This window comes from Dendropsophus ebraccatus, chromosome 6, assembly GCF_027789765.1.
Source record: "Dendropsophus ebraccatus isolate aDenEbr1 chromosome 6, aDenEbr1.pat, whole genome shotgun sequence".
NCBI classification, from domain to species: Eukaryota; Metazoa; Chordata; class Amphibia; order Anura; family Hylidae; genus Dendropsophus; species Dendropsophus ebraccatus.
The window spans coordinates 47646140-47664093 of NC_091459.1; the positions used below are offsets into that span (position 1 = coordinate 47646140).

Here is a 17954-nt window from a genome sequence, read left to right on the forward strand (position 1 = left end):
GGGTGAGTATAGAGCTCTCCCCACCCCCTCCCCAGCACTGCACCCCTCCCAGCAAGGAAGGGGGGTCACTTAACCCCTTCCTTGCTGGGATGGGTGCAGTCTGACATCAGTCTGGCCCCCAAGGGGTTAAGGGGGTTGCAATACATCCTCCCTTAACCCCTTGGGGGCCAGACTGTAAGCAGCGATCTGTAAAGATGCTGCATACTGTAAGGAGCACAACACCGCTCACAATGATGGGTGTTGTGCTCCTGTTTGTGTGTTTTTTGTGTGTTTCTCCCTTTTTGTTTTTCAGATATCGGTATCCTGGGGATTACGTCGGATTCCGTGGACTACGTCGATGACCAGCGTTGTTTTTTTTTTTTAATAAAATGGTCAATGAGGGGTGTGGGAGTGTTTTTATTTGAATAAAAAAATGTTTTAACTTGTGTCTTCTCTTTATTCCTTTACTTTATAGACTTAGTAGTGGAAGCCGTCTAATAGACGGAATCCATTACTAAGTTGGGGCCTAGTGTTAGCCGGTATAAAATGGCTAACACTAACCCCCTATTATTACCCCAGTACTCAATGCCACCAGGAGTACTGGGAAGAGCCGGGTGCCAGTGGTCCCGGAGCGTCAAAATTGGCGCTCCTGGACCGGGCGGCAGCAGGCTGGTAAGATTTAGGCTGGGGAGGGCCTAAACCAATGGCTCTTCCCACCCTGGTGTTACCAGGCTGCTGTCATTTGGTTTTTAACCCGGCTGGTTATAAAAATAGGGGGGACCCTATGCGTTTTTTTTTAAAATAAATAAATAATAAAAAAAAAACGCATAGGGTCCCCCCTATTTTTATAATCAGCCGGGTTAAAAACCAAACGACAGCAGCCTGGTAACACCAGGGTGGGAAGAGCCATTGGTTTAGGCCCTCCCCAGCTTAAATCTTACCAGCCTGCTGCCGCCCGGTCCAGGAGCGCCAATTTTGACGCTCCGGGACCACTGGCACCCGGCTCTTCCCAGTACCCCTGGTGGCATTGGGTACTGGGGTAATAATGAGGGGTTAGTGTTAGCCATTTTATACCGGCTAACACTAGGCCCCAACTTAGTAATGGATTCCGTCTATTAGACGGCTTCCACTACTAAGTCTATAAAGTAAAGAAATAAAGACAAGACACAAGTTAAAACATTTTTTTATTCAAATAAAAACACCCCCACACCCCTCCATGACCATTTTATAAAAAAAAAACGCTGGTCATCGAAGTAGTCCACGGAATCCGACGTAATCCCCAGGATACCGATATCTGAAAAACAAAAAGGGAGAAACACACAAAAAACACACAAACAGGAGCACAACACCCATCATTGTGAACGGTGTTGTGCTCCTTACAGTATGCAGCATCTTTACAGATCGCTGCTTACAATCTGGCCCCCAAGGGGTTAAGGGAGGATGTACTGCATCCCCCTTAACCCCTTGGGGGCCAGACTGATGTCAGACTGCACCCATTCCAGCAAGGAAGGGGTTAAGTGACCCCCCTTTCTTGCTGGGAGGGGTGCAGTGCTGGGGAGGGGGTGGGGAGAGCTCTATACTCACCCTGATGTTGTCTCTTCGCTGGTCCGCAGCACAATGAAGTCACCGTGCTGCGGACCCGCTAATTATATGTGCGCTCAGCCGATCAGCCAATCAGCTGAGCGCACATATAATTCTAAATGTTTCTTCTAATAATGCTATTGTGATAACATAATTAGAAGAAACATTTGATGTTTTCATTAAAGTAAAGTGATGATTAGTACAGAATGCTCTTTTGCCGGCAATATGAATTAACGGCTTATGGAGCTTCCTGTACTAATTAATATTTAATTAATAAAACACATTTTCGATTAAATAAATTCAGTTTCGTTGTTCAATAATTTAATTCTAACGAATCCATCATTGTGCAATTAAATATACTGTCAAAAAATAAATATATATATAAATATACATTTATTTATATATCTATTTATTTTAACAGTATATTTAATTGCAAAATGATGGATTAGTTTAAATTTAATTATTGAACAACGAAAGGCACTTTATTACAACGAAAATGTGTTTTATTATTTTAATAGATTAACCATGAGAGACATCGGCTATAGTGCAGAGGATCGCAAACCCCGGTAATAGCAATTCATGTAAACTGTGTTCCCTGCTTTCCCAGATGCATCCAGAGGTGTTTGCATCACTTTCTTAAGATTTTATTTGTTATTTTTAGTTGAACCAGATTTCCAAGTAAATGACCGTATGTTTTGAGCCGCATGTCTATTTTTTCCCACAGCCGTAGTTTCATCCGCACATTTACAGCCGCATAAAAAATACAGCCGCACAGTTACATAGTGTGAACCTAGCCTTAGACTGGAAAGAATATGCCACTTCTTACAGGACATAAAACAGCTGATAAGTACTGGAAGACTTTAGATTTTTAAATAGAATTAGATTTTAAATCTATATCACTTTCCAACACCAGTTGATTATAAAGAATAACATTTTCACCAGAGTACCCATTTTATTCTTTAAAGGGGTTATCCAGCGCTAAAAAAAACATGGCCACTTTTTCCCCTCTCTTGTCTCCTGTTCAGGTGCGGTTTGCAATTAAGCTCCATTTACTTCAATGGAACTGAGTTTGAAACCCCACCCAATATGGAGACAAGAGACTGGATAACCCCTTTAAGGTTCAACATTGAATTCAGGTTTACATAAGGCTGTTTTCAAGTCAGTGATAAAATAATCACACATAAATATAAAACAAAGCAAGTGAAGCTCCCCACAGACCCCAATGTCCTCTGCCTGCACTGATATAATGGGCTCCAATCATGCAGCACAATATCTGGGATATTCTAGCCTTTGCACAGGGGATCACTATTATTGAGTTACTTTATTTCCGAGGTAGAAACATGCTACACAAACAGGACCCCCCCCTTTTCCCCACACACACTTTTTGTGTAATGGATAACCCTTAAAGGAGAAGTCCAGTGAAAATTTTTATTAAAATATTGTATTGCCCCCCCGGCCAAAAGTTATACAAATTACTAATATACACTTATTATGGGAAATGCTTATAAAGTGCTTTTTTCCCTGCACTTACTACTGCATCAAGGCTTCACTTCCTGGATAAAATGGTGATGTCACGACCTGACTCCCAGAGCTGTACGGGCTGTGGCTGCTGGAGAGGATGATGGCAGGGGGACACTGAGGGACACAGGGACATTGAGCATCCCTCTGCCATCATCCTCTCCAGAAGCCACAGCTCGCACAGCTCTGGGAGTCGGGTCGTGACATCACCATTTTATCCAGGAAGTGACATCACCATTTTATCCAGGAAGTGAAGCCTTGATGCAGTAGTAAGTGCAGGGAAAAAAAGCACTTTATAATTATTTCCCGTAATAAGTGTATATTGGTGATTTGTATAACTTTTGGGGCAATACAATACTTTAATAAAAAATTTTGCCAGACTTCTCCTTTAATTATGGTAACTAGGCTAAAAGGTCCAGGCAACAGAGGCATAATCATAATATATTGACACATATTGCTTAGTTTAATATGCTTTGACCTATTGGTCCATTACAAGTTGAAAGGCCCATCTTGTACACTTTACAGAATAGTAAAGAGAGAAAGGGTGGCAGGCCCAGATGGGCAAAAAGAGTTGAAAGGACCAATAGGACTCTTATACATAATCCTGTCATCATTTTAATGGAGCCTGAACCACAAGTCATCAGGGTGGTCTCCAGTGGCTTCTGCCTGCCCTGCTAGTCTTGATTAAGAGATCACTAGATCCCTAAATGCTGGTGACCAACCAGATGCGTTGTGGTGCCGTGGGCATGACAGTGATAACAGGTCCCCTATAAATACTAAGCAGTCCACATTAATTTCCTAGGCCTACTTAAAATAGCTTGACAGTTTTATAGGAATGACGATATAATTGGGCACTAGAGATCCTCTAAGTTTGTAGAGTTACAATAAAATATTATTTTTGCCCCTCTAAGTAATGTGGTCCGGGAACATGGCTATTGGACTAAAAATGTTTATGCAATCCAACACTACTTAAATAGCACATTTTGAGATTAGTTTCTACATGTGGGACTTATGGTTATTACTGCTATGGGGGGATGTGTATAGTACTTTGACAGTGTTAGGGCAAGTTCACATGGAGTAAAAGGGGCGAAATTCCGCCTGCTTAAGTCTCACACAGTGTGTGTATGGGAGGTCTTCCCATAGACAAACTGTGTGAGACTGTGGCAGGCGGAATTCCAAGGTGGAGAGTTCCGCTGTGGAATTCTGCTGCTTTTGCTTTGTGTAAAGGGGAATCCAGGAATTACTACCATATGTACCTATCTATCTGTTATTTCCTTCAAAGGCTGAGGCAAATGCAAAAGATACATGGGGCTATACAAAGTGTGGCTCTGGATCACAAACTGTTTCAAGAAATTAAATAATAAACAATCCGAGAATTGTACAATTCATAATTACTGGTGGCAATTATTGGCACACTGTAATACTGGCTATAGATATTAGAAAGTTGCCCCCCCCCCCCCACCCCCTATATGCACATTATCAGGAACCTCTGGCGGTGGGTCTTCTCCCATCTGCACAAAGCCTTCTATTCCCCAACTTCTTCTGTCGGTGGGAGCCAAAAGACTTTAGATGGTGACTTAAATTAGCGTATTTGGCTGCCATTAATCTATTCTCTATGAGCAGCTTAACTTTGAGTTATCACCCTTATTAGACCCCCCTCCAGTTACACATCACTCCATGTATTTGAGCAAGGGAAGGTTGCTATGTGATACTGATCAACTATGCAAATACAGGTGTGTTTAATGTATTAGTTCCCATACTAGATAAATAAATGATGTGATCCTCTGAAGAAGCAGCTGCCCTGATTGTCACAGATTCGGTCAGGGTCTTTAGACCCCCAAAATAGTTAGATAGGGCCGGGAGAAATGCTAGGCTGTGTACTTTAATACACCTGTTCCTAGAGACCGTCAGTGAAGAATCCCTTCTGTCTTAATAGGGTCACACTTAATAGAAAACCTATTTCCAGAGAAATGCACCCAAATTTTTATCGCCCCATGTCTGCAGTTTATAGAAATATATGATATGTGGCCATATTGCGCTATATGACGCAAGCCTCAGATACAAAGGAGCGCCTAGTGAATTTTGAAGCCTCCTTACAATTGCCCAATTTTCAAAGTACCACTTCTGGTTGGCAGAGGCTCTGGGGTGCCAAAACCTAACAAACACCCCTAAAGGGACACCATTTAGGAAACTACACCCCTCGAGGAATGTAACAAGGGGTATAGTGAGCACATGGACCCCACTGGTGACAAACACAATGTGCCGTGAAATTGAAAAATTTTATTTTTTTACACTAAAACTTGGTCTAGCCTTAAATATTTTAGGTTGACAAGGGGTCAAAAGGAAAAAAAAACATAAAACTTGTAGAGAAATTTCCCGAGTACAAAAATACCCCACATTGGGACACAAAGTGCAAAGCTGGCGCACGGAAAGCCTCCAAAGGGAAGGAGCACAATTTGGATTTTGGGAGCTGGATTTGGTCAGAATGGAGGACGAAGGCCATGTCGGGTTTGCAGAGCCCCCGTGCTGCCAAAACATTGTAAACTCCCCACAAGTGACCCCATTATGGAAACTACACCCCTCAAAGAATGTAACAAGAAGTATAGTGAGCATATGGACCGCACTGGTGACAGACACAAATGTGGAACAATGTGACGTGAAAATGAAAAAGTTTATTTTTTACACTAAAACTTTGGTGTAATTTAGAATTTTTCATGTTCACAAGGGGTTAACAGAAAAAATACTAATAACAACTAAAAACAACTAATAATGTAGAGTAATTTCTCCCTATTACAGGAATACCCCACATGTGGACACAAAGTGCAAAGCCGGCGCACGGAAAGCCTCCAAAGGTAAGGAGCGCAATTTGGATTTTGGAAGCTGGGATCCAGTGTCAGTGCACCCCTATGAGAATACATACACGCAGCGGGATTGAAATCCCGCTGCGTGTATGTAAGTTAACCCCTGCGGCGGTTGGAGCATACATCACCTCCTTCCCGCTCTGGCTTGCTTCGGGGATCCCGGTGTCTGCCACTAATTGGCTGAGCCGGAAGTCCTGCTGAGAACCCCCGAAGCAAGCCGGAGCGGGGAGAAAGTGATGTATGTTCCGGCCGCCGGGGGGGGTTAACTTACATACACGCAGCACTCCGCTGCGTATCGTGTGTGTGTGAAGGCACCCTTAGAGGAGTGTGTAAGTGTTATGCTTTTACACGTGAAAGTGTTAGTGTGTGTGTTTTATGTTCTGTTTTTACATTTAATTTGTGTAAGTTATTAACTTTTTTTTTTTTTTTTCCGTTTGGGGTACACCGGGGGAAAAGGAAAAGAAAATTTACACTAAAAAAAAAAAAGGAAAAGAAAACAGAAGAGGGCAGAGGCAGGGGACTCTATTCACCACCGATCCAGTGGTGAGGGTGGTAGAAAAAAAGGAAAGGGTGGCATGAGAGGGTAAGAGGAGAGGAGAGAGTGGCAGGACGGAGGGGAGAGGGTAAGAGAAGAGAGGGTGGCAGCGGAGAGGGTGGCAGGACAGAGGGTGGCAGCAGGGAGGGGGTGGCAGGAGAGAGGTTGGGTGGCAGGAGAGAGGTGACAGGACGGAGGGAAGAGGGTAAGAGAAGAGAGGGTGGCAGCAGAGAGGGGAGAGGGTGGCAGCCGATCGTGTGTGTGTGAAGGCACCTTTAGAGGGGTGTGTAAGTGTTATGCTTTTACACGTGAAAGTGTTAGTGTGTGTGTTTTATGTACTGTTTTTACATTTTATTTGTGTAAGTTTTTAACTTACAGGAAAAAGGAAAGGGTGGCATGAGAGGGTAAGAGGAGAGGAGAGAGGCAGAGGGTGGCAGGACAGAGGGGAGAGGGTAAGAGAAGAAAGGGTGGCAGCGGAGAGGGTGGCAAGAGGAGAGGGTGGCAGGACAGAGGGTGGCAGCAGGGAGGGGGTGGCAGGAGAGAGGATGGGTGACAGCAGAGAGGTCGGGTGGCAGGAGAGAGGTGACAGGACGGAGGGGAGAGGGTAAGAGAAGAGAGGGTGGCAGGACGGAGGGTGGCAGCAGGGAGGGGGTGGCAGGAGAGAGGGTGGGGGACAGCAGAGAGGTTGGGTGGCAGGAGAGAGGCGGCAGGACGGAGGGTAGAGGGTAAGAGAAGAGAGGGTGGCAGGACAGGCGGTGGTAGCAGGGAGGGTGGGTGGCTCTCAGGAGAGGGTGGCAATCCGGAGAGGGTGGGGGGCAGCAGGGACAGTGGGTGGCAGTCAGGAGAGGGTGGGTGGCAAGCAGGAGAGGGTGGGTGGCAGTCAGGAGAGGGTGGGTGGCAATCAGGAGAGGGTAGTTGGCAGCAGGGAGGGTGGGTGGCAGCAGAGACGGAGGCTGCGTGGCAATCAGGAGAGGGTGGGTGGCAGCAGGGACGAAGGGTGGGTGGCAATCAGGAGAGAGTGGGTGGCAGCAAGGAGAGGGTGGGTGGCAGCAGGAGGGAGGGTAGCCGGGAGGGTGGCAGCAGGGAGGGAGGGAGAGTGGCAGCAGGGTGGGTGGCAGCAGGAAGGGAGGGTGGGTGGGAGAGTGGCAGCAAAGAGGGAGGGGGCAGCAGGGAGGGAGGATGTCAGCAGGCAGGGTGGATGTCAGCAGAGTGGGTGGGATTGTGTCAGCAGGGAGGGTGGGTACAAGGGTGGCAGCAGGGAGGGCGGGTGGAAGGGTGGCAGCAGGGAGGGTGGGTGTCTGGGAGGATGGCAGCAGGGAGGGAGGGTGGCAGCATGGAAGGAGGGTGGCAGGAGGGTGGGAGGGTGGCAATGGGGGCCTGGGGGAGACAACACAGAGAGGTCAGCTAGCAGCAGGGAACTGCTAGGTTATCTCCCTGCATTGGAGGCAGAACGGGAGGAGGCGGCAGCACGGGGGAGGAGGCACCCGGCGCCCAGCACACGCCAGGTACGCACGGGGCTCACTGCACGCTACTACCATCATTTTCTTCTCAGCTCACCGATTCCGGAAAGCAGAAAAGGAGATGATGGGAGTAGTAGTAAAGATCGCCCGTGTTTGGCCGGCTGGTGGTTACCGGCCAATCATGGGCTATCTGGGGGCCGGATCCACCTCCTAAGGAACGCCTGGAAAACTGGGATACAGCCATTGGCATTGGCTGTATCCCAGTTTTCCAGGCATTCCTTAGAAGGTAGCCACCCGCTGCACGGAGCAAGCAGACAGCAGGAATCCGACGTAGATCGTTCTGGTTCTCACGAACCAGAAATCCGAAAAAACGTCCGCTCATCTCTACCCACAACCTGTCCCCTCCGTATTTCTCTAATCTGATATCCTGCTACTCTACTACTGTCCCTTAAACAGCCTTCCATCCTCCAACGACCTCTGTTTGTGCTCCACCCTTCTTTGTACCTTATACAACCACCTCCAAGACTTTGCCTGAGCCTCCCACATACTCTGGAACTCTAACGTGACACATCCGACTCTCATCCACCATCAAAACCTTCAAAAGTATCCTGAAAACCCATCTTTTTAAACTAGGCTACAACCTACAATAACTCTGTATCACACTCTGACTGGCTGCACCCCTACCTCCTGTCTCCCTCCCCTTAGGCTATGCGCACACTGAGGAAAAGGCGAGGGATTCAGCTTGAGATTAAGCTTGAAATTCCTTCTGTAAAATATGTACAGAGCAAAGTCCCATTGTGTTCAATGGGTTTTCTGCTCTGTTGTTCACACTGCAGAATTTCCAAACAGAATTTTCTGCTGTAGATCTACTAGAGGAATCCTATAGAAGTCAATGGGGGGCTTAAATTCTGCATGAATTCTGCCTGAAAACTTTCTGCTTCAATTCCTCAGTGTGCACATACCCTTACCTTGTAGATTGTAAGCCATTGTGGGCAGTGCCCTCTATCCCTATGTACCAGCCAGGGCCGTTTTTAGGGCCGTGCCACCGCACAGGGCGCCAACAGCTAGGGGGCGCCCGGCGGCCTCCAACAGCGCCCGGCCCCCCGCACTCACTAAATCAGCAGGGCCTCCTGCACCGCATTGCCCGCCGCTATCGTGCGCCCCCCGGAAGGGGGGGGGGAGAGGGGTGGTGGTGCTTGTGCGGGGGTGCGATGGGTCCGCCGAGGTGAGCTCCCGGCACAGACAGCCTCTGTCAGACAAGCCGGAATCTCACAGCTGCAGCCCTGAACCTCTCTCCTGCTCGATGACGTCATTTGTGCCGGGACCGCGGGCCTGCAGCTGTGAGCTTCCAGGTTGTCTGACAGAGGCTGTCTGTGCCGGAAGCAGCTCACCCCCGCCTTGTAACAGCATCAGAAAAGCGACCCGGGCTGCTCCCCCTGCCCCCCCCCCCCACTGCTCCTCCTGCCCCCCTGTTGCTCAGCCTGCCCCCTCCCCCTGCCCGCAGACTGCCCCCTCCTGCTCCCTATACTCCCCCTGCCACCTTAGCTGCCCCCCCGCCTGTCACCCCAGCTGCCCCCATCTTCTCCCCCTGCCACCTTAGCTGCCACCCCTGCCTGTCACCCCAGCTGCCCCCATCTTCTTCCCCTGCCACCTTAGCTGCCCCCCTGCCTGTCACCCCAGCTGCCCCCATCTTCCCCCCGGCACCCCAGCTGCCCCCATCTTCCCCCCTGCCCCCACTACCAACTTAGCTGCTCCCCCTGCCCCCCGGCCGCTCCCTCTCCCCTCCCTGCCCTCTGGCTGCTCCCCCCCCAGCTTCTCCCCCTCTCACCGTAGCTGCGCGCCCTGTCCCTGTCACCCCAGCTTCTCGCCCTGTCACCCCAGCTGCGCGCTCTGTCCCTGTCACCCCAGCTTCTCGCCCTGTCACCCCAGCTGGGCGCCCTGTTCCTGTCACCCCAGCTTCTCCCCTGTCCCTGTCACCCCAGCTTCCCCCCTGTCCCTGTCACCCCAGCTGCGCACCCTGTCCCTGTCACTCCAGCTTCTCGCCCTCCCCCTGTCACCCCAGCTGGGCGCCCTTTCCCTGTCACCCCAGCTGCGCACCCTGTCCCTGTGACTCCAGCTACTCGCCCTCCCCGTCACCCCAGCTGCTCTTACTGCCCCCCTAGCTTCTGCCCCTCCCGCTGTCACCCCATCTTCTCCCCTTCTAACCCCAGCTGCTCCCCCTGTCCCTGCCCCCTAGCTGCTCCCCCTCCCCCAGTCACCCCAGCTGCTTCCCCTGCCCTCCTAGCCGCTCCCCTTGTCCCTGCCCCCTAGCTGCTCCCCCTTTCCCTGCACCCATAGCTTCTCCCCCTCTCGCTTTCACCCCATCTGCTCCCCTTGTCACCCTAGCTGCTCCCCCTGTCCCTGCCCCCTAGCTGCTCCCCCTCCCCCGTCACCCCAGCTGTTTCCCCTGTTCCCCTAGCTTCTCCCCTTGTCCCTGCCCCCCAGCTGCTCCCCCTTTCCCTGCATCCATAGCTTCTCCCCCTCCCGCTGTCACCCCAGCTGCTCCCATGTCACCCCAGTTGCTCCCCCAGTCACCCCCAGCTGCCCCTCTGCAAATGAGTTGTGGTTGGAGAAGTCTTTATGATGGCTGCGCCAGATGGAGAGGAAAACAAAGAGTGAGTGAGAAGACGTCACCTGTGAGTCTTTAGTAACTGCACTGTAATCCCTTTTATAGAGTGCAGAGCCTGTGTACCATTGGTGTCTAAATGGGTCAGTGTATTGTTTGCGGTAGTGTACTGACACAGCCCTGTGGTCACTACAGTACACTAGCGCAAACTTTTAAACTAGGACCCACAACAGCTGCTGGCACTACAACTCCCAGCATATCCTAAGGGCTGCAGACTGTCAGTACATGCTGGGAGTTGTAGTACCTGCAGCTGCTGTAGTTGGGTCCTATACACTGGATGCTTTGTGGCATATAAGAATACATAGATCTGTGGGGGCTCAGTGCATGGAAGTGACCCCAGAACATCACTAATAGGGGATAGAACAAAAACATCTCCCCCCCCCTATCAGTGATGTTCTGGGGTCACTTCCTTACACTGAGCCCCCACAGATCTATGTATTCTTATCTCCCACAAAGCATCCAGTGTATAATGCACCTAGGATCCATCTACAACAGCTGCAGGCACTACAACTCCCAGCATATGCTGACAGTCTGCAGCCCTCAATATATGCTGGGAGTTGTAGTACAGTGTAGACAGATTTATTGCTCTACCTTCAGGGCTGATGGTTGTCACCCACAGATTGCCGCTACCGGGAGCCTCTGTACACAGTGATTTGTTAAAGGGTTGTCCGCTAAGAAACTACAACTCAGCATACCCTGAGAGCTGTATAAATGGAGGGTGTTCTCAGAGTTTTAGTTCGACTGAAAACACATGGGATTTGTCACAGATACAGATGTCTCAGCATGCAAGGTGCCTAGGGCAGCATGAACTCTAAATACAGGCCTGCTCTAGACCAGCCAGGTTTCTCAATCTGCGCCACGCAGGTTGAGGCTGCGTTCACACTACGTATACTTCAGTCAGTATATTTCAGTCAGCATTGCAACCAAAACCAGGAGTGGATTAAAAACACAGAAAGGCTCTGTTCACACAATGATGAAATTGAGTGGATGGCCGCCATATAACAGTAAATAACGGCCATTATTTCAATATAACAGCCGTTGTTTTAAAATAACAGCAAATATTTGCCATTAAATGGCGGCCATCCACTCAATTTCAACATTGTGTGAACAGATACTTTCTGTGTTTTTAATCCACTCCTGGTTTTGGTTGCAATACTGACTGAAATATACTGACTGAAATATACATATACTGACTGAAATATACGTAGTGTGAACGCAGCCTAAGGGGGTACAGCAGGAGGCTTCAGGGACCAAAAGGAGAGGACCTTAATTTAAAAAATCAAGCCAGGGCTGAGCAGTTAGAGCACTGTCGGCTCCTGTCACACGGAACCGACAGTGCAGTATGTACACACTGCTTCTTCCTAGGGACCCGAATCTTGATAAAAGCCCCCGTTCCTTTCCCTGCGCTGAACTGAGTAAGGTCCAGGAAGGGGGGGGGGGGGGCGCTTTTATCAGGATTCGCCCTGTTGTCAAAATGGCCTAGAAACTGCCCTGGTACCAGCCTGCTATTTACCTTATTAATGTAACGTGTTTTGATTTTGTAATGGTCTATTTGTTAAAGTCTTATCTCCTGTATAGTGCTCTGGAATTCAGGGTGCTTTAAGAATAGATAATAATAATGCATCTCTGAAACAAAGAAAATGAGTTACAGAAAGTGAAGTTTTCTTTATTCTTCTTTTTTTTTTTGGATGACATTTTGCACCTTCAGAACCACTTACTACTTTTCCACAGTTGTGGGCTTAGGATATAACATTTTCAACATACAGTGCGCTACCTGGAACCAATTGATATTGTAACTGGAGGGACCACTCTATAGGGGAAATACATATATAAATATGATGAATAGTAGGACTTATTTTTAATCGTAGCCTTTACTGAAAAATACAGCTGTAAATACTGACTATTAGGGTGACACACAATAAAATAAAAGTTGAATCCGTTCCTAATTTTAAGTATAAATAAAACACTGTGGGGGAGTTTTATCAAAGGGTGTAAAATTTAGACTGGTGCAAACTGCCCACAGCAACCAATCACAGCTCAGCTTTCCTTTCAGCACTGCCTAAAGCTGAGCTGTGATTGGTTGCTGTGGGTAGTTTGCACCAGTCTAAATTTTACACCCTTTGATAAATCTCCCCCTGTGTGAACAGATGAAAAAGATCCCTATTTTGCAAAAGCAGATGGTAAATAATGAGCATAATTATTATTTGGACTATTGTAATCAATTACGGCCATTATTCTTGACTTCTGTGGAACGCATTATTAGGCTACATTCCCACACAGTATTTTTGCTCAGTATTTTGGTCACTATTTTGCAACCAAAACCAGGAGTGGATTAAAAACACAGAAAGGCCATGTTCACACACTGATGAAATTGAGTGGCTGGCCGTCATTTACAGGCAAATAATTACTGTTATTTCAAAATAACGACCCCTGTTTTTAAAAAAAAACGGTAATTATTTGTCACTAAGTGGCAATCGTCCCCTAAATTTCAATAGCGTGTTAACATGGCCTTTCTGCGTTTTCAATCCACTCCTAGTTTTGGTTGCAAAATACTGAGCAAAAATACTGTGTGGGAACACAGAATTTTATTAAAAGATACTGTTGCATTTTAATTAAGGCAATATGTTGGTTTTATTTGGTATTATACATACACCAATGTGCATAAATTTACGGATTCAGGGAGAGATTTATCAAACATGGTGTAAAGTAGAATCGGCTCAGTTGTCCCTAGCAACCAATCAGATTCCTCAGAAAATGAAAGGTGGAATGTCATTGGTTGCTAGGGGCAACTGAGCCGATTCTACTCTACTTTATGTAGATAATCATTAAAAAAAACCTTTACTGGTGTATTTTGGTAAATAAGTGGATTATATTAGGGTTTCAGTTTTGTTACAGAGAAAAAAAGCACAAAGGACCTCAGTTGTTTTACATTGTGACCACTAGAGGGCGATGTGATACAGCTTAACCATTTTTTCTACTAGTTATGTTTAATAGTTACTGTGTTTTTTGACCCTCGTGTTAAACTTTTAAGAATTGATATTAAAAAAAAGGAAATGAAACCAAAAAACTTATTGTATCAACACACATATTTCCAGAAAAAAAAGTAAATACAGATATATTTCAATTGGGTCTTTAAAGGAAAACTTTGATTATGACAAAGGGGGAGATTTAAAGGAGAAGTTCGGCTAAAATTTTTATTAAAGTATTGTATTGCCCCCCAAGTTATACAAATTACCAATATATATTTAGTACGGGAAATGCACATAAAGGGCTTTTTTCCTGCACTTACTACTACATCAAGGCTTCACTTCCTTGAAGTCCTGACCCGTTGGAATTCCCAGGTGGAGATGCGCGCAGCTGCGAGCGTTGGGCAAGCTGTGGAATCCGTCCGGGTTCCATAGTGTGTACATACCCTTAGACGAGGTTTACACCGAGTTTATTCTGTCAATCATAGGTATTCGTCGACATCTCACTAAGAATGGGGTGCCAACATACACTGTGGTGTACAGCAAAGGGTGCCATTATAAAAAGCTTGAAAGTAATCACCTAGTGACTCTGTTTGGGCCACTTTCCACTGGTATAATCTCATTTAGGGTGGGTTCCCACTGAGGAATTCTCGTGGATTTTCAGGCGGATTCCGCAGCAAAATGCGTGCGGAATCCGCACGGAATTCCGCCCGTAAAGAATGAACATTGTGAATGTACATTGGCCTTAATGGGCTTTCCGCTTATTTGTTCACACAGCAGAATTTCCGCGCTGAAAATTCCACCGCGGATCCGCTTTCCGCCTGAAGAATTGACATGTCAATTCTTTGGGCGGATTCCGCTAGAGGAATCCTATAGAAGTCAATGAGGCTTTAATTCTGCTTGAAATTCTGCTTGAAATTCTGCTTGAATTCCGCTTAAATTCTGCTCAATTTCTGCTCAAATTCTGCTCCTATTCTGCCAGAGCTGAATAAGGGCCCTTGCACACTGAGCAATTCTCGAGGAATTGTAGCTGAAAGATTTCTGCTTGAAATTCCTCGCCTATTCTGCTCTGGCGGAATTCGAGCGGAATTCGAGCGGAAATCAAGCGGAATTACCAGCAGAATTCAAACCCCATTGACTTCTATAGGATTCCTCTAGCGGAATCCGCCCAAAGAATTGACATGTACATTCTTCGGGCGGAATGCGGATTCTGCGCGGAATTCCGGATGGAAATTTACTCTGTGTGCACGGGCAGTCGGAAATCCCATTGTTCTCTATGGAAAGAGCAATGTTGCATTTACACGGGCGGAATTCCACGCGGATTCCGCCCGCTTTTTATGGCGGAATTCGGGCGGAATTCCGCGAGAATTGCTCCGTGTGCACATACCCTAGGCGAGGAATTTCAAGCAGAAAACTTTCTGCTTCAATTCCTCGAGAATTCCTCAGTGTGAACCCACCCTTAGGGTGTGTTCACACGTTACAGATCCGCTGCGGATCCTGCCCTGTACATTCAATGGCAGACAAACTCGCAGCAGGATGGACACCCTGCTGTGAGTATGTCTGCAGCCCGCCTCGTTAACCCCCCGGACGCCGGAGTGTATACATCACCTGGTCCCCGCTCCGGCTTGCTTTGGGAGTTCCTGACACGTCCCGCTCGGCCAATCAGTGCGCAGCCCCGCCTCACTGCACTAATTGGCTGAGCGGGACGTGAAGACGTCGGAAGCCCCGAAGAAAGCCGGAGTGGAGACCCTGTGATGTATACGCTCCGGCGTCCGGGGGGTTAACGGGGCGGGCTGCAGACATACAGCAGGATCCCGCTTCATGCGTGCGTCCCGCTGCGAGTTTGTCTGCCATGGAATGTACAGGGCAGGATCCGCAGCGGATCTGTTACGTGTGAACGCACCCTTAATGTGACTTGGGTAGTGCAGAAAACCACATCCTAGCACTAGATAGAGGACCTGACAAGTGCTCTGAACCTTACACACTAACCAGAGCAGGTGTCAGCAGTGAGACCCGTTGTGATCAATAACTTTTGGAAATATCTGATGACATGTCAAAATTAATTTTTAGTGACAGGTACACTTTAAGGCTGGGTTCACACTGCGTTTTTACAGACCATTTAATGGATCCGTGGGTTTTAGTGGGTTACTTTTAGCGTACAGAAAAACATGGTCAATCAGATTTTTGTGTGTGCTAAAAACAAAAACAACTTACAGTGAACTCATTACCCCACAAATTTGCACAATTACATTTTTTATTTCACACCAGTAATACTTTTTTCAAGGTTTTGTAATAACGCAGAATAAACAGTTCTAATAAAATGTACCACTTATGTAAAAATATGTTTTAGAGCAGGGATGGGGAACCTTCAAAACCTGCAAAACTACAATTCCCATCATGCTTTGCCCAACAGCTGGAGAGCCAAAGGTTCCCCATCCCTGTCTTTGAAGGTGAGGGTAAGAACATGACATGACAGTCTCTCTTTAAAGGGGTACTCCAGCAATTATTTTCAGGTTTTAGAAAATTATATACAAATCTTTAGTCTTCCAGTACTTATCAGTTGCTGTATGTCCTGCAGGAAGTGGTGTGTTCTTTCCAGACTGACACAGTGCTCTCTGCTGCCACCTCTGTTCATGACAGGAACTGTCCAGAGCAGGAGAGGTTTTCTATGGGGATTTGCTTCTGCCCAGGGCAATTCCTGTCATAGACAGAGGTGGCAGCAGAGAGCAACCTGACAGGCTGGAATAATCACAGCACGTCCTGTGAAACATACAGCAGCTGATAAGTATTGCAAGACTTGAGATTTATTAAAAGAAGTGAATTACAAATCCATATAACTTTCTGAAACCCGTTGAAAAAAACATTTTCACCGGAGTGCCCCTTTAAGAAGGCTCCACAGGTACAGTTAGTTGTATGTATGCGATTATCACACTGACACTAGCAACGCTGCATGTCACTGTAACTCAGGGTGTATCCCTGGTCATGTGACCAAGTGACGATTATTTAGGGATCGTTTGCTCTGGCCTGAAGCTGAAAGTTGTGGCAGGCTAAACCTGGCGATCACCTACACGCCGCGGAGCCGTTCCCGGAAGTAAAGGTTACATGTCGGCAAGCGCGTCCGCAGACAGGAGAGCGCAGCGTCCATGAGAGACAGTGTACAGAGTGCCTAGCAGCGCCTACAGACACCCGCCGGCTCCCTGCACGCTTCCTCCCTAGAGTGACGTCAGCCAATCAGAAGCCGCAGCTGCAGAATGTGACCCGTTCCTGGCTTCTCGCTCATAATCTCCAGTGAGGAACCAATCAGGAAGCTCGCGGACGCTTGTGACCACGACCGGCAGCCAATCAGCGTGCGGGTCACCGTGACTCTAGGTGGCTGTGACGCTCCCGTCCTCCCGTCTATACTCTTCATTGCTCCGTCATGTCGGCGGTTCCGTGTTCGGCCGCCTCGTCCTCCGGGCCGGTCCCGGGAATGTCCATGTTCCGCTGGCTGGAGGTGCTGGAGAAGGAGTTTGATAAGGCGTTCGTGGACGTTGACCTATTGCTGGGCGAGATAGACCCGGACCAGGCCGACATCACGTATGAGGGCAGGCAGAAGATGACCAGCCTGAGCTCGTGCTTCGCCCAGCTGTGCCACAAAGCGCAGACCGTCAGCCAGATCAACCACAAGCTGGAGGTGAGGGCACTGTGCACACCTGTGCGGCTTATTGCTGCTCTCACATCCCCCTGAGCCTCTGCTCTTACTATGGGCAACCCCTTCCTTTAGTATTAGTGCATAGGAAGGTTCTCTGTATTATGGGGGGGTCTATCTTTTTTATCTCTCTGCATATATAGCGGTATGTTACAGGTATCCATTAGTAGTGGCGTAGCTACCATGGAGGCAGACCATGCCACTGCTATGGGGCCCTGTGGCTGGCTCCTCCAGTAGACAGGGCCCCCAGAGCCGCCATTATGTCAGAGCATGTCTCCCAGGTGATGCAAATTTCTCTTCACCCAAAATCGCTGCTTGTAGTTGAATTTGGCGCTGTGATTGACAGAGTGAGCAGCCATTGGCTCCCCATCCTGCCAATCACTCTTGTGCCCGCAGGCAGCACAGGGCCTCCAGCTACAAGATGCACAAGTGACGCCACAGAGCCCGCGCAGAGCAAGGAGAGAAGACACTAGAGAGTCACGAGGGAAGATTGCAGAGCCAGGGGATTATGGCTTTTTAAAAATTTAAGAAATAATGACCCAGTTACAAGGGGAAATGCCTACCATGGGGGGCACCATCTACTGGGGGCCCAGGCGTTTCTAGTTACGCCTGGTCCATTGGTGTCCTGCCCTAAACTGGCTGTTGATGTATATTGTGGTGTACTGCATTGGGGGACGTAGACCACTACTACTAATGCTGTG

At 48.0% G+C, this 17954-nt stretch overlaps 1 protein-coding gene across 4 annotated transcripts in view; it reads left to right on the top strand.

The window, feature by feature from the left end:
- Positions 1-16658: 16658 nt before the first annotated feature.
- Positions 16659-17954, top strand: part of GOPC (golgi associated PDZ and coiled-coil motif containing) — a 30264-nt gene continuing 28968 nt past the window's right edge. Inside the window, exon 1 of one of the 4 annotated variants that reach the window (XM_069974925.1) lies at positions 16659-17238. In XM_069974925.1, coding sequence (XP_069831026.1) covers positions 16984-17238 — 255 coding nt within the window. In that variant the 5' untranslated portion in view covers positions 16659-16983. The remainder of the gene's footprint in view (positions 17239-17954) is intronic. The other 3 variants (XM_069974924.1, XM_069974927.1, XM_069974926.1) reach the window with 3 other exon arrangements.